At 35.3% G+C, this 21,301-nt stretch overlaps 2 protein-coding genes and 1 long non-coding RNA gene across 3 annotated transcripts; 1 reads left to right on the forward strand and 2 right to left on the reverse strand.

Annotated features, from left to right (window-relative positions):
* The first annotated feature begins 425 nt into the window (after positions 1-425).
* LOC132620341 (uncharacterized) lies at positions 426-7,405 on the forward strand. The gene is made up of 6 exons (XM_060335006.1): positions 426-582; positions 1,321-1,535; positions 4,477-4,690; positions 5,655-5,740; positions 5,874-5,965; positions 6,561-7,405. The coding sequence occupies exons 1-6, from the start codon at positions 433-435 to the stop codon at positions 6,818-6,820; spliced, it is 1,017 nt and encodes a 338-aa protein (XP_060190989.1). The 5' UTR covers positions 426-432; the 3' UTR covers positions 6,821-7,405.
* A 4,326-nt stretch (positions 7,406-11,731) lies between these two features.
* Positions 11,732-12,317, reverse strand: LOC132620347 (uncharacterized). Its single transcript, XM_060335012.1, has 2 exons — positions 12,011-12,317; positions 11,732-11,919 (listed from the first exon to the last, which is right to left on the reverse strand). Exons 1-2 carry the CDS (start codon positions 12,128-12,130, stop codon positions 11,827-11,829), a joined length of 213 nt encoding a protein of 70 aa, XP_060190995.1. The 5' UTR covers positions 12,131-12,317; the 3' UTR covers positions 11,732-11,826.
* A 2,533-nt stretch (positions 12,318-14,850) lies between these two features.
* LOC132626522 (uncharacterized) lies at positions 14,851-16,425 on the reverse strand. The gene is made up of 3 exons (XR_009577368.1): positions 15,880-16,425; positions 15,382-15,504; positions 14,851-15,094 (listed from the first exon to the last, which is right to left on the reverse strand). It is a non-coding gene; the product is annotated as an uncharacterized LOC132626522 (long non-coding RNA).
* Positions 16,426-21,301: the final 4,876 nt, after the last annotated feature.

The raw sequence follows: 21,301 nt of genomic DNA on the forward strand, positions 1-21,301 counted from the left end.
TTAAGGGTCCATCTTGTGATTTCTCTCTCCTTTTTTTTTTTTCTTTAAAAAAATTATTATTATTTTCTATTTTGCTAGGAACTCTATATCTCCTTTTTTTTTTTTTTTTCAATCACATTTAGTGACTATTCTTAGCCGTCATTCTTTCTTGTACTTTCAAGAGTTTACTTCTAGCAAACTCCTAACAATTTTGTAGTGTGACATAACTAGTGAAGGGTAGTGAAAAAATAGATTTTGAGTCTCTTTGTCAATTGTCAACTCTGGTCTTAAATTTATTGTTATCTAAACTCTGTAATAAAAGTCTCTGAGATTACATGAATCTTCAAACACTAGCATTACTTATAGCAAGAAAAATTAATCACTAGTTGCTTATTGATTGAGAGTTGAAAAACAAAAGAGATCGACTAGAAGCATTTTTCTTGTTCAACAAAGATGGGAATGCCACCTTTTTCACTTGATTTCTTGTCAACAAAGATGGGAATGCCACCTTTTTCACTTGATTTCTTGTCAACAAAAAGATCAAATCTCCAGAGTTTCCTTCAATCGGTGACACCCATTGTCCCTTCAAAACCTTTACCAAAGGTAACTGTCTTTTTTTTATGGTGTGAAAAATTCCTTTTGCAAAAGTTTTGAAAGTCTCTCAATCTTAAATTGTTTTTTTACGGGCGTCTTTTGAAGCCATTTTATCCATAGAGGTTTATGTAGTTTCCCAGAATTGTTTTGACATCAAAAAGTTGTTCTAACTTGTTTCTATTGTACTGATGGTAGAGGCATATGATTTGTCCACAGATCAAAATTCTGCTTGTTTTCTTGGAAAAGAGTATATATGGAGCTGTTCCAGATTTTAGGTTGAATCTTGAATTTGTTTATTAGTTTCTTTTCCTTCTCTTGTCTGGTGATTTTTTCGATGCTACACAATCTCTGGTCAACATATTGTTTCCTATCAAGACATCAACGTTATTTTATTTCTAAATCTGCAGAATGGTCTCAGATTCTTTTCCTTTTACGGCCACAGCTCTTAAAGTTCTTAAAAACATTCAAACCATGATTTTTTTATTTCTTTCATTTATCGACATGTGACATTTCAATTGGTATATAATAATGTCAAATGTTATTAAATTGTGTTACATCCCTTTCTATTGGTATATAATAATGTCATCATTATAAAAAGTTTCTGTCCCATTTTTTACATCATTTCAAGTTCTCGTAATTTCAACGATGTGTTTTTTCTTATTTTCTTTGTTGTATCTCTTATTTCCCTCATTTTGGTTACTTTTATTTTTATTATTTTTGTTTGATTTCTGCTACTTAATATCGCAGAGTAACATGGATGATCAAAGTAGCATATGGAATCCAATTAGTGATGAATATTTCACACTTAAAGATTTGTGGGATTGCTATGAAGAATGGAGTGCATATGGTGTTGGTGCTCCTATTTGTCTGAAAAATGATGATGAGACTGTTACTCAATATTATGCTCCTTACTTATCTGCAATCCAAATTTACACAGTCAGACCACCTTCCTCACTAATAAGGTATGAAAATAAATTTATTTCTCTTTTCCTGTTTTCCTTCTAGTAAGGCAAATACAAAGGCTTGTATCCACAAAAAGTCTTAGAATTTTTTATGGTAACACGTTGCTCTTAAAACTTTCAACTTCTTGTGTTTTGCATCTTTAGCGTATGTTTTTGCAATTTACACCTGATTCTTTTAATTTTTCTTGCACTTTAGCCCCTAATTTCATCAGTTTTTCAAGTTATTATTTTTTAAAAGAGAATTAATTGCAACTCCGTACTAAGAGAAATTTAACCTTTTTTTTCAACTTTATCCCTTATAATTGTACGATGGCAAACATTATAATTAGTGGGTCCTATTCTCTATACATATAGATTTACTTTTATTTTCTTCACTTACTTATATAAAGTTTGAGCAAAATATTTTGGATTTTATCGAACCTGTAGCATCTAATTTAAATCTGTGAGTAATGACTCTAATGTGAATTGCAACCTAATATCTTACATGTACGTTGTAATACCTTAATTAAGGATGCAAAAAATGAATAAGGAAAAATGAAAAAGTTGGTTTTATAGCCATATACAAATGTTAATTTTATTATATGATTCTTTCCATAAGAGTTGAATGAGAAATCGATACATAAAATATATAATATCTTTTTAGAATTAGTTTTTCTATTCAAAATATAACTGACTGGTCACAAGAAATAATCATTTAATTTCCTCCCTGCAAACAAACTATTAAGTATTCCTTTTCCTCTATTCTTTTTCCTTCTGGACGCCATTTCCGTTTCTCACTCCTTTTTTTTCAGGTTTTTTTTTTTTTTTTTTTTTTTTTTAATTTTTAAACTCCTTTCTGCACTTTGGTTGACTTTCTTTCTTTTTTTTTTTTTTTCCCTCCAAATTTGATACTCCTTCTGTTCCAATTTATGTGAGACAGTTTCCTTTTTAGTTTATTCTAAAAATTGATATTTATAAATGATTTAACTTAAAACTCCTCTTTTATCATTAATAAGATGATCTACAGCTACATAAATATCTATGACTTTTTTTAGACTATAAGTTTCGCAAGTCTTCCTTTTTTTCTTAAATTCCCTGCCTATTCAAACTATATCACATAAATTAGGACGAAATGAATAGTATACGGCTTGCTTCCCCGGGATGGTCACCATGGTCCATTCTACCCTTTATTCAGTCCGTTAGAGTGTCCATATCGGCGGAAAGAATAGATATTTATCTCTTTATAAAGTTTTAGGCAATCGTCATATGTCGTGAGTTAACTTTTAACTGAGTTGAATTAGATACAAGGTCCATTATTCTATTAATTTCATAAAATTTTAAGTAAAATTTATACATGCAGACATACAAGAAAACACCATAGACCATTAGTTATGTAAAATTTATTTAAAATGTCTAAGAACTGTAAACATTGTTTGACTTCTCAAATAGCACGGCGTCACTCTTGCGATTGAGAAGTATCATTATGGATATACAGAGGCATTAGTTGACTCTGGTAAAAGCATGGGATATATCGGTTCGTCCTAATAGTGAGTTCCTTTTAGAGTTGTAAACACAATCTCTAGCCTGACGATTGATAGTTCGGGCAGTGGATTGGAAGGCAGTTATAAGGGATTGAAAGCGTGTAATTAAAAAAAAATTCAGATCACATGTTTTTCTCATTGAGAGAAATGAATAAACATGAAATAAAAAAGAATCAAATTGCATAATCTTTGTAATAGGTAAATGGTACTATGATTTTGCGGCGACCTATTTTGGTAAGAAATCACCCGGATCTAGTCACTGCAACTCCCTTTGTGAGGAGGCAGAGGCGGATCTACTAGGGATCGAGGGAGTGTCATGGCACCTGCAAGCTTCGGTTGAAACGCTGTGTATATATGTCGAAGAAATAGATAATAACAACTCAAGTGCCAGCCGAAGTAGCAAATGAGGCAATGGTGCCACTGGCAATGGGGTTCAAATTCCACCCAAGCGGTAGTTTATAATTTTTTTTTCTTGAAACAATATACACCATTACACGTGTACACGTATTCTATTTTCTGTGGTTTTTTTTTTTTCCTTTTCCTCTTATCCATCTACTCTTTCCTTAATGTAGTTTGTCTTTTTTTTTTTTTTTGGTAATTGATTTCTGACATTTTGTTTCTTCTTTGTTTAAAACTTCAAGTATAAAACAGAATTGAAGATTCTTTCTTTTTTTATAACTTAAACGTTGATCTCTTTCCGTAATGATGATGCTTGGCGTGATGCCATAACTGCTTGACAATGAAATTGAAAGTATCTATTGACGGTTGGTAGCTATTTTGTTCTTTCTCTCTGACTCACAAATTGGATTAAACTCTTGTTTGCACCAAGTTGTCCTCATAATCATATTTTTTTTCGTTTGATCAACTGTTTATATAAATTGAAAAGACGAATAACCAAATTGAAACCCTAACTTGACCAAATCGACAAAATGGTTGCCTTATTTAGATAGTATAAATAGCAATACGTACTATCAGAAAGTCTCTAATTTCCGATGGAATCCGTCAAAATTTGGCTCGTCGATAACGTTTTTGACGAATTTTCCACTGAAAATGCCTACTAACGAGCCAAAATTTCGACAGAACATCCATCGAATATTAACAATATTTTGATAGGAACTTTTACGTCAAAGTGGTGTGGCACCCGAAACCTCTAAATCCTAAATCCGCCTTTGTGAGGAGACACCCCTTCTTCACTTAGGATGCTATTTTGCCAAGTTCCTTGGAAAGAGTTGTGTTGCGCCCCTAGATATTCTCCACCAACCCGAATAAGCAGATAATGGGAAAAAAGGGCTAATGTGGAAAGGAGAATAGTTTATTTACTTATGTTTATGTGAGTAACACACTAACATTTTCATTATCACTTTAGTATGGAGTTTACTGACTTAAACAATTATTTTATTTTATTTTAAAAATCGATGTAGAAACTCATCTGGAGATCATGATGTGGATGTTGACATGGAATGTTGGAGTGATGCAAGTGACAACAGTGACAAGCTCTCGAGGTCTTTAAGTAACAACTCTGTTTCTGTAGATTCATGTTTTGAGCTCGAAACTCCAAGAGATCGTCTTGGCTATCTCTATTTTCAATTTTCTGAGACATGCTCTCCTTTTTGGAGGATTCCCTTTGCAGATAAGGTAAACACACACCACAATATTTAACTGATGTTCTAATTACTGTTGCAATATCACATCAATTGTACTGATCAATTAGACATTTGAATATTTTTTGTGGTTACACAGTTAATTCGTAAACATAGTTTATTGTCCACTTTTGACTATGTCTTAGAAAATAGTCACTGTCATGAAGTTTTAAATTTCATACGTCAAATTTTAGGACAATGGCATAGAGTTCCACCTGTGTAATTTGAAACTCTATGACAGTGGCTATTTTTCAACTACAAATACTGAAAAGTGGCTAGCCAAGAATTTTACCGCAATTATTCTATTTCATAATGATTATACATTTAATAAAAGAAAAAGGCAGCTTTAGACAGTCCCCCTCCACCCTCATCATCAAGAAAAGGATAGAGGTACTTGTGGTGGACGAAGTGGAGTGGAGGGTATAAAACAGATTGGGAGCAGTGATGTGGGATGCAATGTGGTGTTCATTTCACCAAAATGTCGGTGATACATGGGATCCGGTGTTAATTACATTCCTAATGGAGGAGAGGTATAATTGAGCCACTACTTGAGTAACAGCGGGGGTGTTATGCGGAAAGTACATATAACAGAGTATAGAACTGGTCCTTTCCGCATTGTTGAAGGGCAAACTTGACCCTTTTCCCTTAAAGTTACTACGTACTAGTAACTTGTAAGGAGAATAATTCTCCAGAACTTAGAAATGGCCTACCTTAATATGGGATTTCTCTTTTTATACGAAAAACGCTAGTTTATTTCTTTCCATATACTTAAGATTTAGTAGATAGAGTTATTCAGTATCTATGCTGGTAAAAGATAACAAGTACTCAGTGACGCAGTTAAAATGTGTGCAAACTAACTTGAACATCATATAATTTAAACGCTTGTATTAAACAACTTTTGGTCAAAAATATCATTTTACAACTTTTTATGAAGCTAATATATTTTTGGGCTGCTATAGATCATTGAATTTGCTCAGACCTATCCTGGACTCGCGACACTAAAAAGCACTGATTTGTCTGCTGCAACTTGGATGGCTGTTGCTTGGTACATATTGCTCTTCTTAGCCTTAAGTTTTTCATTTGATAGCTTTGGTGAAAGATGATACATAAATGCTTTCTTTCTCATGTTTAGTCAGTTTATTTACATGTCTAAGTTATTTTCTTTACATCATTATTAGGTATCCAATCTACCATGTTCCCATGAAAGGAATTACTAAAAATGTTTCGGCAAGCTTTCTCACTTACCATACATTGTCATCATCTTTCCAAGGTATGTATTTTAATTGCTTACCTTGTTTTCTAAGTTTACCAATCAATATTCATTATAAAGTACTCTTACATATGTTTGCCCTTTACGCGGATATTGCGTAAATATTTTTTACACTGATTCTATCAGTACATAGAACCTAAACTCTTTATATTTAATTTAAGTTATATACACTGATAATGTAAGACTTTTTCATTATCACTCTACTTTAATCGACAGTAGCAGGTTGTTTACCATTTTTTCTAGGTTACCACTCTATTTATTACAGAGATTTTTCCATAGTTGCCCCTATGCTAGTCTTTTTTTACTCATCATCTTACCTTCATCACAATGTAGTAATCATAATCTATGTTGCTTGGGCTCTCAAAAAGATGCTACAACACTCATGTTGGATTCTCCAAAAATGTACTACTTTTGAAGGATCCAACACGCACCCAACAACGTTTTTTAAGAGTCCAAGCAACAAAGATTATAACTAAAGTTCCCAAAGTATCTTTTTTATTCAAATTTATAAGGAATGGGCTTATGAAATTAAACATGTAACTAGCTATCTTTAGTTCCATCTACTTGACTGAATGATTCGCCTTTTTGTTTTCAGATGCTGCAGAAGAGAATTTTGATAATGAAACTGGTAAAGAAAAGAAGGGTGAGAGGGGAATCCGTCTTAGTCCCTTCGGTTTAGCTGCATACAAGATGCAAAATGATGTATGGCTAAACACTGATACATATGAAGACTATGAAAAGTTAAGTGATCTTCAGAGTGCTGCAGATTCATGGCTGAAACAGCTTTCCTTTCAACACCATGATTTCAATTTCTTCACTTCACATGCTAACATGGAGCTTGGTTTCTCATTGTGAACTTGGTCACAGCCTAGGACATCATTATTGCTATGTTTTTCAGATGGTTTTCTCCAAGAAACTGAAATATTATGGTATCCTCTTGCTTATTTATCTGGTTTTCTCCAGGAAACTGAAATTGATGAACCCTCATCTATTCATATGAAAATACCTTTGATGGCAGGAAATTGTTAGCTAGTCCAAGACTATACTTTCCTTTATGGGTGTGTTTGGTAGGAAGGAAAATGTTTTCTTGAAAAATATTTTTCTAGAAAATAACAGGTGATTTTACTTATTTTCTTGTATTTGATATGTAAATAGAAAATATAGTTTCAAAAGCATTTGTATCTAATCTTGGCAAACACTATGGGAGTTGGGATAGGGGGTAGGGTGTGGAGGGTGGAGGAGGTGGGGATGGAGGCGAAGGCTATGAGGGTGGAGTGGGTGGAGTATGCTGGAGGGTGAGAGGGGCAATCAATATGGAATGTCACTTGTAGAATTTGTTTTCTCTATTTTCATTAGCAAATCATTTTTCTTATTTTTATAGAACTTGTTTGCCTACCAATCACACCTCCATTTGGGAGAATTCCAACCTTATAATAAAACAGTTCCAGTGTTCGGTAAACATCTCATGCAGCTCTATCCACTGTTTGTAAGGTGCTATTTAATTGCTTTATCTTTTAACATGGGGCAATTTGCAAGATTGCCCTTCGCTGGGGTGGTCTTTAATTTTTGGCCCTCAAAATGGTGGTCTTTAACTTTTGCCCTTCAGGCAGAATTTCGCCTTCTGCCCATGCAAATTCTGCCTTATCATGGTCAGATTTGCCTTAAGGCAGAATTTGCATGGACAAAATTCTGCCTTGCGAATCTTTTTTTTATTGATCTGGGGTTCGAACCCACAATCTCGGGGTATTAGGCGAAGTGCAAAACTTAAAGACCACCAATTTGAAGGACAGAAATTAAAGACCACCCCAAATGAAGGGCAATCTGCGCCAAAAAAAACGTTTAACATGCATAAAAACTTTGGGCCTTGATTCAACCAACTAATTTCTAAACTTGGGCTTTTGCTTAACTTACTGCATAGTTGCTAGCAGTTGCTATCATTGCTACCTCTCAACAAGTTGCCGCATTTTTCATCATGTTGTCGTTCAAACCACAACAAATGAATTCGAAGTTGTTCATACTTCATTTTTCTTTTTTGATAATGATAATCGAAGAATCTCCGAGTGGAGCACCATTCGAAACTCAGATGAATAACGAGTCCGCTCCTCTACCCTTCTCCACTTAAATATCAAACTTTTATCCACAATAAAGTTTGAAGTCGTGACGTACGTCTAACCCACACATCACGCATTGCGCTCTTATTACTATACCAAAGCTCTACATCAAAAGTCTCCACAAATACATATAATCTCTTCAGTTCCCCCATTTACACCCCGCCCCCCTCCCCAACTCCACCCAAAACCCCCCACCCCTCCCCCTGTCCCTGTTTTCCTCTCTCCTAATCTCCCTTCCATTGGCTCTCAACTTTATCCCTTCAGCCAAACTACGAAATCTTTGACAACTGTTGGCGAGACTGAAAGGAAGTATCTAAAGAGCAAGTGGTTTTATCATCAACAAAACATAAACCAAAAGGCTTAAGTCGCACAAATGTTTCAATCCTAGAAAAAGAATTCACGTTTTGATCTGAATCTTCAATTCCACAATCCATTACTTGAATATCAATTGTAACTTATAACTCAGATATTGAGCTACCAAACCAGCATTGCAAGTCCACTTCACCTTCCATCTCTCATCTACCCCGAGGCAGTTGTTGTGAACCCAAGAAAGTTTTGGAGATAAATTGGTATTACCATCAATCAAACTAAAAAATTAAGGAGCACCATCATTCCAATCACCACAAAAAAGAACATGACTTAATCTAAACATTTGAGCCGAGTGTTGTCACACTTTATGTGCCTCGGGAGAGTCAGGGGGCTAGCACTCCACTCCTTATTAGTAGTAGTATTTAGTAATCACGTAGTTTCTTATTCTTCAACATGTCTTACTTTTTGTTGCTTCATTTGCTTTGTATCTTGATATTTTATTGTCATATGATAAACTTCTCTTTTGAGCAGAGGGTCTATCAAAAACAATCTCTCTACCCCACAAAGATAGAGGTAAGGTATGCGTACATCCTATCCTCTCTAGACCTAACTTGTGAGATTACACACGCTATTGTTGTTTATGAATATTTTCAAAGAAGTGGAACTTGCTTGCTTTATCAGAAGGAAAAAAAAAAAAGGAACCCGAACTTGCTTTTTGAGGAACCACTACGTATCAATTCACAGGTTATTGATGCTAAAGTCGAAATCTCTCAGGCTTAAAACTCTATTCGTTTTTCTATATTTCAATTAAGCAATGGTCTTTTTCCAACTTCTGTATGGAAAAATTAGCAATTGATAGAAAGATAGCATATCTATTTAAAGAAAAATCATGTATGCCTTATTATACAGACATGAAAGTATGAAACTACAGGCTCAATGAGTTATCATACTTTCAAGTTAACATGTAGAACCCTTGTATTATTAATAGTTTATTTTCATGACCAGAAACAACTTAGATTTTCTCTATTTCCACTTCAAGCCATAGACGATACAAACTGTTGTGACCTCAAATCCTTTGTCAAATAACTATTAGAGGACCCATTTGACCAGAATTAGAATACACTGCTCTTTATAGAGAACGAACTGCAAATCTGGCCATTATCAAAAAAGAAAAAAGGAAAGCAAAAATTGCATCTCTGGGCAGTAAAACTGTCATATTGCCTTACGAAATCACAAAAAAAAAAAAAAATAATAATAATAAATAAATAAATAAATAACGACAATGTGATGCATTTAAGGGCATAAATGATTTGTATATCAGAGCAGACTGGAAATGCAAAAAACTTCAGATTATCAAGAAATCATGTTAATAAAGTTGGAAACTGTATTAGACTTCCAACAAGATAACATGTGGAAGAGAACTGATGTTATCTTTAACCACATTCAACGATACATTCATAAAAGCTGTTTGAGGCTTTGGATTCTCTCTGATAATAACATAAACTCGAATTTAGTATGGACTCATTCTCGTTGAAGCTGTGAAGGAGGTAAGTATACATATAAAGCTTTAAAATCCTTGGAATACAGTTGCTAGAATGTCGAAGATGAGCAAAGGCTTTCACATTTTTCGACTGCGAGAAAGTAACAAAGAAGCTACAAGGTCCATATCACACAGTAGAACTTGACAATCATTCAATACCAACCTACCACAGAACCACAAACCATGGAAAAGCGAGGAATGCAAAAGGACAGATAGCTGTCACCTACATAGAGCAACTCGGAAACAACATTCACTTAATAAGTTCTATGACTAGTTAAAATCAGTTTCCATCATTCTCCACTGACTCCTTAAAGGCACAAAGAAAATCGGAAGACAGAACCCAGCAACTTATATTGAGAAAAGGCCCAAAATTGTCCTCTAAATTTGGACTTCCACTCAAAATAGTGTCTATTCTTTGAGGTGGAGCACTAATAGTCACCCTTTCAAAAAATGGAGCACATTTAGTCCTGGATAACTGATTCCTTCTATAGAGGACCATTTGGAGTGAAAGTCCAAATTTAAAGGACCATTTAACGAGAATTCCTTTCTGAGCATATCTTTTTCTTTTTACATTTTCTTTTCGATAATGCAAAATAAATTTCACTTACAAAGTATCGAGGAGATGCTGCAAAAGTACATACAGCAGATTACAAAGACCGATCTATTTTCAGCTGCAGAGACTCCATAAGATTAGAGTATTATTCCTCTCCCGGCACCTTTCACTCCTAAAACAAGCATTAGACCACTATCCCACCTTAAAGCTCAAAAGCCAATTGCTCCCTATGTCTTAGCCGTAAAACTTCACAAATAGAGACACTAAAACTATGCAGAAACAACATTTGCATAGAAGCATAGAACCATAATTTTTAATTAGTGATAAACATTTTCAAATGCTAGAAGAAGAATTAAATGAAAACAGCAAAGCTCGACATAGATCCCTTCTGAGATAGATTTTGGCCTGTCTATGTCAATCACTTTTTCATTACCTAATAATATCCTTTTCAGCTATCAGATTAAAAGGTAAAATTTGTCGGGGATATATAGTTAGATTCTCTGTGCATTCAGATTCTTTATGGTCTAAAGTTTCTTTCATTAAGATATCCACAAAATTCTATAAGCTAAAAGTAAGGCCTTTTCCATCTTATCATCATTTCCAAGAGTTCTTGATTATCAGTGAGGCAACGCTATGAATGGGATTAAAGCAACCTCCTCAATCTCACTTCTTGTATGGCAATATAAATAGCAGATTTATATTTGTTTGTTAGACTCTTGGATAGAATTTTCAACACATTTTAACTTCCTAAAGTATCATTTGAATGATGCTTATTTACTCGAAAGTAATACATTGGTAAGCTCGCATTAGAGAATCGGACGAATAGTCTCACTTCAATATTGGATTGTTTCATCATCTAGTTGTTCTACATTAGGTATAAAAGGGCATCCAATAAAACAACAACAACATACCCAGTGTAATCCCACAAGTGGGGTCTGGGAGGGTGGTGCGTACGCTGACCTTATCCCTACCCTGTGGGGTAGAGAGGCTGTATCCAATAGACCCTCGGCTTAAGGAAAGCATTTCAAGGCAGTTATGGAAAAAGAAAATACGAAAGTGAAGAAGCGATGACAAATAATAAGGAATGCATTACATAGCATTCTAAAGAAAGGAAGAGTAACAACAACTAAATAATACGATAACTGAAGTACAAGAAACAACACATAGTAGTAACAGAAATCGAAGAACAAGAAACTACGAGAATAATGCTAATACTACTGGTATAAAAGGGCATCCAAAAGGGTTAACAAAAGGACACTCAGATTTTTCACATTTCTTTCCCTAATTAACAAACCAGTTCAAGAACATAGTAAATACAAGGGTAGAAAACTAATAAAAAGATACATTTTCAGTGGGAATGAGAATTGGGTTTAGAAATAAGAGGAAAAGGGGGCAAAAGCAGGAGAGTTTCCTCAGTCTCAATAGGGTCTGATCTGAGTATCTACACACATAAAATAAACAAAGCAAATAATGGTATCAATCGTTAGCAGAGAAACTGGTGAATGCAATGGATATCAAGAATGCTTACTTACAGGGTCTTGAAGAAGTGGCTTTGTGTCATCTTTGGCTGGCCTAAAAGGGGGTTTTGTCACCTTCTTCACTTCGCTTTCCCCATTCTTGTTAGTCTTCGTTGATTCCTCCCCTGCCTTCATGTCGTTTACTCCTACACCGTTCGCTCTTCCAAATTCCAAACAAAAAGGGTGTTTTTAGCGTAATTGATGTTTGACAAAGTTATGGCCTGTTTGGCCAAATTTCTGCGATGTTAAAAAGTGTTTGTTCTTAAATTTGGTTAAGCTTTTGAAAATAATAGAGCAAGTGCTTTTCAGTAATAATGGAAGTTGTTTTTCAAAAATTGAAAAAAAAAAAAAGCAATTTTTCTTTATAAGATTTTTTTGAAACTTTGATCAAGCATAAATTAGTGTTCTAATATAGTCAAAAAAGTGTTTCTCTAATTGGTTAGCCAAACAAAAAAAAAAGCAAAAACCCAAGTACGCATGTTAGATAAAGATAATGTGTGTCTTAGCTAAGTAAAATCCTCTTTTTCAGTAGCTTACTTTACCAAAATCTGATGCCATTCATTCATCATCATTATCACCGATGTTTACTACTTCATTCATCGCTACTACGTCGTCGTTATTATGGTCCAAACTGCTAAAATTTTCATTTGAGTTATCGTGGAGTTATTGTGGGGAAGGAACTATATATCAACACTATAAACCATGATACGTATAACTCAGTGCTTTGCATTGAACACATGCTCCAGCTCTTCATCACAAACCACATTTACTGAAATGAGTGTTTGGAATTTCACACTTCATAGATATAAAACTACGCAAGTTTTTATGAACATTATTAAATGAATTTTTAGATAAAAAGACATTCTTTAAATTGATGAGGCATTATAGAGACCTTACCTTTTAATCCCAATTTGTCAAAAGTCAATCAGAATACTTAATTCCTAGAAGCAAAATATGAGAAGTATTTTCACAAAAAGATTACAAGTAAATAACCTTTTTTTTTTTTTTTGCTGAAGACACACGATAAAAAATAATTATTTTTTTGCAGAAAATATGATGAGAGCCCTGGAGAGAGCTTGAAGACGAATAGGAAATGAGAATCCTCTTTGCTAAGAAGACTGAAGAGCACTTTGGCGTATTTTATTTTTAGTTTACTGGAAAGGGGATATTGATAGAATAATAATTAATCAAAAGAGCATGGTCTTACAGAGGGCAAATCAGTCAAGATATATTATTTTTTTATGAGTAATAATTAGAAGAAAATAGTTGTTACAAAAAAAGTTAAAATAGTGGAGGTAGACGTAATATTGTAAACGTGAGGGGAGGTCAATGAAACAAAACAAATCATGAGGGGAGGTCTCTGAAATTTCCCAATATATTATTAAGAAATACTTTAAAATACTTGGCTAAGCCAAAACAAGTTTTTCTTTTTTTGCTAACTTGAGCCAAAATAAACTAAATGTGGGTAACCTCAACCTCTTTTATTCTAGAATCGGTAATTTCACCTTTTGATCAGGAAAATCTTAGTACCCCAGTTGATTGACTATCTGAACTTTAACTTTGTTGGTGAGGATTCGACGCCCTACCTTGTCATAATTTTTTTTGTGCAGATTTCCCTTTAAAGGCACTGGTCTTTAATTTTTGCCCCTCAAATTGGTGGTCTTTAATTTTCGCTCTTCGCCTAATATCCCGAGGTTCTGGGTTCGAACCCCAGCTCAGTAAAAAAAAGAAGGAATTTCGCAAGGCAGAGGTTTGAATTCGCAAGGCAGAGTTTTGCATTCAGAACTCTGCCTGAGGCCTAACTTTGCTACATAACTCTGTCTTGCGATTTATTTATTTTTTGACTAAGCCAGGGTTTGAACCCCAAACCTCATGGTATTAGGCGAAGGGCAAAAATTAAAGACCACCGATTTGAGGGGCAAAAATTAAAGACCAATGCCTTTGAAGGGTAATCATGCAAAGGACCTGTCATTCCCTTCCCCTAACCCCAATTTAAAAAAAAAAAATTAAAAAAAAACCTTTGATCAATGTCTCACAAATATTTTTTAAGAAAAGTAGTTGGTGAATTTCTTGCATTCTCAAATAAATAAACACTATTTATAGGCTAAACAATTCTTGAATGACAAGATTTTTTCATTAAATAATGATAATTACTAAGTTCATGAATTTTTCAAATCAATATGTATTTGCCATAAAACAAGAACACTTTACTACTATATATAAGAGAGAATAAGAACTTTTTGTAGTCCTCACCGGAATTTTGATCATTTGGTGTTGTTACACTTGGCTTTGCTTTGTCTTTTTCTTGCCTATTTTCATTTTTGGGCTCATTTTTTTTTCTTCTTAAGTCCATTTCTATGTGGGCCAATATAATTGATGTATATATTGATTAGTGTAATATTTTGTGAATCTCTTTTTGCCGGTTATTTCCTTCTATTCATATTATATTGTATTTTTAGCTCTTATATTTAGTTCGAATAAATATTTCTTTATATAATCTAGAAGGTATTAATATTTTTTTTTACCAAATTTATCATTTATATAAGTGAGTAAAGTAGCACGAAAGAATGAAAGAATTCGAAGTTTCCTAATGTCCCATAGCCTCTCTCAGATAAGTACGGAGCTTATCGTACCGATCCGCAAGACTCTACTAGACATGCTCTTGTACTTATAAACCGGATAACCTAGGGCTCTAATACCAACTTGTCACGACCTAAAATCGCATAGTCGTGCGGGCACCTACCATTTCCCACCTCGGTAGGCGAACCCGTCCCTTAATCATTAATTCAACAACAATAAGGTAAATAGGACAACAGAAATATAAGTCTCACACGTAAATATAAATAAGCGCGGAATACAATACTAATAGAACCCCAAGGAACTGGTCTGAATACAGTACAAGAGCCACTAATAATCAACTACAAGTCTGGAATAATACAAAGTCTCAAAATACGAATACTGTCTCAGAATGCAAGAAAAGACAAGTATAAAGAAAGAGTCTACGGGCTGCAGATCCATCAAGCATGCTCACCCTAGAAACTCAGTAGCAAGGCCTTGGGAATCAGTCGCGAGGAGTGGGTGTGGAACTTGTCACGTACTCTGCACTCATAAAAGAATGCAACAAGGTAGTATCAGTACAAACACTATGTACTGGTAGGTATCATAGGCCGACAACAGTTAGCTAACATATATAAAGGAAGAGACTGAAGAATAGACATGCTCACAATCAAGTATAAACATAACTAAGTCCAAGAATAGCAACTCAAGTACAGAAAGATCAAGTCCGAAGCCAACAAGTATGAGAATGTAATAATGAGTGCATATGTAATACAATGATATGCAATGGCCAACGTAATCTCCGTACACACATGCTTTGGGCGGAATACCTCTGCGCCCCAACAGTCATGACCCATGGGGGACCCGCGAAGTCCATGTACCACTCTCACGATCCCAGCAAAGACCTTGGGCATCGGCCTTTCCCCTCTCTCATCATCACCAGCACCAAGTCTCTGCTCATATCAGTGTATCATGAAAAATGAGAATGAGTGCTATGCATAATATCAATGTTGAATGATAACATATCAAAATCAATCGTGCCACACATGAACACATATCTCAGTATCAATAATAAGTCGAGTTATTTCCTCAATCCAAGATAATACCCAATAAGTGAAAGATAACAGTTTCACAATCACGATAAGGCAACTAAGTATCAAGTCTAATATCACACACATGGCAACAAACCCACAATCAAACAACAGTACCAACCTAGGTAATCCATCCCAACTTCATACCCGAAGGCGTAACATGCTTTCTCCAACAATCACTAACTCTACATATGCTTCGCTAACTGAAATCTAACTATAAGGTAAACCGTAACCAACCTGGCAGTCGAGCTTCAGAACAATCAAATCTTCTCCTTGCCTTTCCAGAGAGCCTCCAAGTACTCAAAGTCTATCCACTATCGAATTAAGTTAGAAATAAGAAACAACAATACCCATACTTGTCACGAGCTAATCGGAGGGCCATGACGGACACCCGGAGCTAGCCTACGGAGTACCTCAAAACGTACATCTCATAGTCATATCTGAGTGCCATGAAGCTAACTCATAAATATCATAACTGGAAGGAGCACATGTCCAAGATACATACTCGAAGGCGTATATATATATATATATATATATATATATAAATGCACATCATCAACTGTGCCTATATATACAAGCCGACATGGCCGTCAAAGGATGTAACAAAATATAGACCAAGGAGGTCATTAGACGTCTAGATGCACACATCTGTCTACGAGCCTCTATGTAGAATGCATAACATAGTAAGGATGGGACAGGACCCCTGTAACACCCCGTACCTTTAACGAAAGTTTTGACCACGATCCTAGACTTAGAAAATCAGATAAAGAATGTGGGAATTGAAATTTTCCTGTTCAGTTGTGATATGGTGGTTTACGCCCATGAACAGTGATCGTAAACTGAAACCAAGAATTTCTGAACATTCTGGAATTTGACATTTTGAGGTCATATGGTTAAATACGGACCGTATATCACTTTACGGCCCGTATTTCAAAACGTATATGGAATTTGGGAAAACTACCTTGATGAAAGTTGTAGATCTTTGAAATACCTTTCTAACGGTATATTATGGGGGTCAAACGCACATCTGTGGAAAGAGTTATGACCATTTTACTGAAGAGACGCAGTGCAGTCCGTATTGCAAAATACGGCCCGTATTGCAGTTTACGACCCGTAAACTGAAAATACGACCAGCACTGTTCAGGTCGTAAAATGCAATTTCACAGGACACTATATATTCGTCCATATCAGTTCAACTCATTATTTTTCACTCCCTCAAACCCTAGAACGACTTCCCACTCTCCTCCATCATCAAGAACACCAAGGTAAGTCCACTCTAATTATTCCAACTCAATTCTAACATATATCCATGTAATCTAAACAAGAAATCATCATTTCCTAGTCTAGGGTTTTCAAGAAAACCCATCTCAAGATTCAAGAATCAAGATTTATGAAATCTTCTTCAAAACTCAAGTCTCTAATTCAAGTTTTGGAGAAATTAAGGTATGTAGAACTTCCATCCACATGAGGGAATCTCTATGTTCTTCCCCATGCTTCGTTTCCTTGATATCCATGAAGTTCAAATCTTAGGGCATAAAACCCAACATATTGGTAGCCCGTATTTAAGTATTTATGTACATGAATTTTGTATCTATATTCGTTGTTGTATTCCTAATCTTCCATTACGGTTATTAGGAACCCTAACTTAATCCATGAATCATGAATTCTTCCTCATGTGTTCTCATCATGTTCATATGAAACTTTATGATTTTATTTTGCAAGTTACAAGCATGTTTTCAAGTCAATTACAAATATATGATTATGAACTATTGTTATTACTCATGAATCAAGAATATATTTACAAGCTATTTCATGAAACCATGTTTACAAGTTATTTCGTGAAATCATTATTACAAGACAAGTACAAGTTAATTCACGAAAATCATGGGCTTCTTAGCCAACTATATTATGTTAATGTTTTTGGGAGTTGCACAAATTACCGAGAAGGCTCAGATAGCCTGAAACTACGTAGCCACCGTAGGACAAGGATCGCTCCGCCCAGATAAGACGATACCTTAATTTTACACTGAATGGATCCATCAGGCACGATACTACCTTATACCCTGGCCAGGTATGAGGGCTCTGCTGGTCCGGCGAGGTACCAGACTCCACGTACCCACGTGGTGATTTACCACCTTATACTCTGGCAAGGTATGAGGGCTCTGCTGGTCCGGCGAGGTACCAGACTCCACGTATCCACGTGGTGATATCACATGTCGGTTTATGAAATGCTCTCCCTACTTATCATGTTTTTACTTATGTTATATATATACATATGTACTCATGCTCATGTTCATGTCCAGGTTTTCAGTTTCAGTTTCAGTTCTTATCATGGTATTCCGTGTCCCATGTTGTTTCTTTCGGTTACTTTACATACCAGTACATTCAATGTGCTGACGTCCCCTTTTATTGCCCGGGGGCCTGCATTTCACGATGCAGGTACGGATTTACAGGATGACGCTTCTGCTCATTAGGATTTGCACGTACCAGCTTATTGGTGAGCCCCATCTCATTCGGGGTTTAGACATTGTATTTCTTTATTTAGTTTTGCATCTAAAGGTATGCTGGGGGCCTTGTCCCAGTAAGTATGTTTTCCAGTCAGACTCATGATAGAGGTTTCATAGACTAGACAAGTCAGTTATGTCATGTCAGACATTTGGATTCGTATAGCCATTTTGGCTCACTCGTGTTTAAATAAGTATTTTATTAAGTATTATGACTTACCATGTTTTATGAAGGCTCATCACGCATTCACGTTATATTCCGCTTATGTTATGTATCATGATGATTCAGCAAGCCATGTGGTTCGCTCGGTCACATGCAGTCAGGCACCGAGTGCCGTGTTACGTCCAGGCCATGGTTCGGGGCGTGACAACCCCACCATGCCCATACATACACAAAAGAATCACACCACTCTGAACTGTAACTCCGAAACAAGTGGAGTGCTCCTGTGCCACCATTGAAGTGTCAGCCTAAGGATCTGTACCGTCTCCCTGTCTACCTGCGGGCATGAACGCAACATCCACAAATAAAGGACGTTAGTACGGAAAAAGTACTGAGTACGTAAGACATGAGAGTAACATAAGAGAGACATAACAAAACTATAATTTAACTGAATGCAATCTATATATCTGAACTGTCCTTGAGAGTAAATCACGTATATAATTTCTATACATCTGAACTGCTTCTGAGGGCTGATGATATGCATAAATACTGTGCATCGTATCACCATATGACCAGCTGATCAGGTGGTTGTTACGGTTCGCTTTTACGCGGGTTAAGACATAAAAGTTAATACGAGGTTGTTGGTGCTCTAAATGGATTTTGAGTATTTTTTTAGAGTCACCAACTAATTTATTTATGAAAAAACTAGGAAAACCGAGTTTGAAAGATTTTTTTAAAATAAGAGAAAAAGTCTTTTGGACCAGAGTTCGAGGCAAGGGTTCTAGTGATCCCCTAGGGAAGGTTTTAAGCACCCTAGTATGAAGGATCCGTAGAATACGGTTGGCCTACGAGCTTCAATGTGTGATTAATGTATTTATTGGTAAAATTGTGTTTTGATTTTCCACAAAAATGTCATTCCTTTTCGTATCATAACATGGTTCCAAGAAAAAAATTGGCAAAAATTCCCCTTGTAAAAGGGGGTTTTGGTTTAAAAATCCACGCTGTTCAACTCACTTCGTTGCCGGACTAGGACACACCCGGGATTTCTCTCGAGTAGAGTCGCTACTATTCTGGTCCTAACAAAATGGGTTTAGTGCTTACGGGTTTTATTATACGTATATATAGAAAATATGGAGTGCATCTCCGATTTTATACATATATATATATATGAGGAAATGCAACCTTTTTTAAAGCCCAATTTTATCATTGAAGCCCATAAAGTCAAATTGTATTCCAAACCCAAAATCTTCAGTCTAAGTTGTTTTTTGTCATTTTTCAGTCCCTTTTGTATTGGGGCTGTTAAGCCCAAACCAACCACAATCAGATTTTACTAAGTCCAAAACTCATTTTCCACTTTTAACAAATGTGTGCAAATTCTCTTTTACTTCAACAGATCGAGTCCAAATTCAAAATGGTCTTTTGAGTTTTGTAAAAACGACCAGTTCCAAAATATAAAACAGTGTGCCCTTTACAAATCACGGATGATATTTTGGAAATTCATTTCATTTTTAGCCAACTTTAAGAGAAAGAAAACACTCGTTGCTCCATTTTAAACTTAACCAAGATCTTGTTCTTGTTTTGCAATCAGCCGTGTGACTAAACAAATTTGAGAACTCACAATCAAACCAAGTTCCAGTTTTAAGCAAAATTAACCATTAACCGAGTTTTGGAAAAAAGTTTTTGGTGACCTCTTAAGAATACTAGGTGTTCTTCCTAAGTTCTAACATGCGCAAGGGTTCCATTATTCACATATTAAGTACATATACAATATATACATGTCAAATATATAAATGGAGAAGGAGGGAAAGTGAATTTTTGACTGATGGGCATACCCAAGCCCATCAGTGCCATTTTCACCTACTGGTTGGGCCTTCAAAACATATCAGCTTCCCTTTCATTCATTTTTTTTCACAGACTCGATCAAAGAATGTATTGGACCCTTGGCCCAATGAATTTACGTAATAGGAGAAATCCCAATGGACAGTATTTCATGCAGAGCAAAGAGGGAAAATAAGGATTAACAAGTAATCTAAACAAATACTTAAATTTAGCAAAGACTTTTTAATGTAACAGAAATCACATAAATAAAAAAAAAGTGTATATATTACTTGGTAGCAAATCATTGGAATGAATATAACCAACTAAATATTGGGTTGAAACAGATAGAAGGAACAAACCCAAACACAAATAAGACAAAGACCCAAATATATGAAAAAAGCCATATGAATTGTGTCAATATGAGAGAAAACCCAATATTAGGAATAGATAAAAATAAAGTTCAGACAAGTCATCTGCCCAGATGGCATTCATCCCACAAACAAGGGTATACAAGTTTTCCAGCCAGTATACCAGGAAAGTTTTACCCACTTGTTCCTAATGTCGCACAAGCTCCAAGGGGTTTCTAGGAACCCCAGGCATGGCAGACATTAGGGGAAGTTCAAACTTAATCCCAAGTGCTACTTCAATTCTCCGCTTATGTAATTGAACCATGATATACATAGGAGAAGAATTTGTCCAATGCTTGTGTTTTATCTTATAGAAAAAGAGACTAATTAGGATATTCCATGCCACAGTATACAATCTTAAGATTAATCACTTAATATAGTACAAAAACCAAAGCATAATAAACCCCCAAACTAGACCAAGACTTTAAAGAAATGAAGAAAGCATAATCCCACAAGTATCAGTCATAAAGACAAGGACAACAGTAAACAAATGAATTCCCAATCCTATTAAGATAAAAAAAAAAAATGCCCAGTTTAACATTGATTTAAGACAAGGAAAAAGTTTTCATCAACATAGGTGATATACCTCAGTTAATCAGCATATATGACCTTTATATGCCAAATGCATACCAAGCCATGTGTTACATGATATGCTAGGGTATATGACTAACTCAAAATCCCAACTAGAAAAGACAAATAGCAGATAAAGAAAGGCTTTGTGATCACATATAAGGCCAAACAGTACATAGCCCAGATTTCACCTAGAGAGA

Source organism: Lycium barbarum, chromosome 2, assembly GCF_019175385.1.
Source record: "Lycium barbarum isolate Lr01 chromosome 2, ASM1917538v2, whole genome shotgun sequence".
NCBI classification, from domain to species: domain Eukaryota; kingdom Viridiplantae; phylum Streptophyta; class Magnoliopsida; order Solanales; family Solanaceae; genus Lycium; species Lycium barbarum.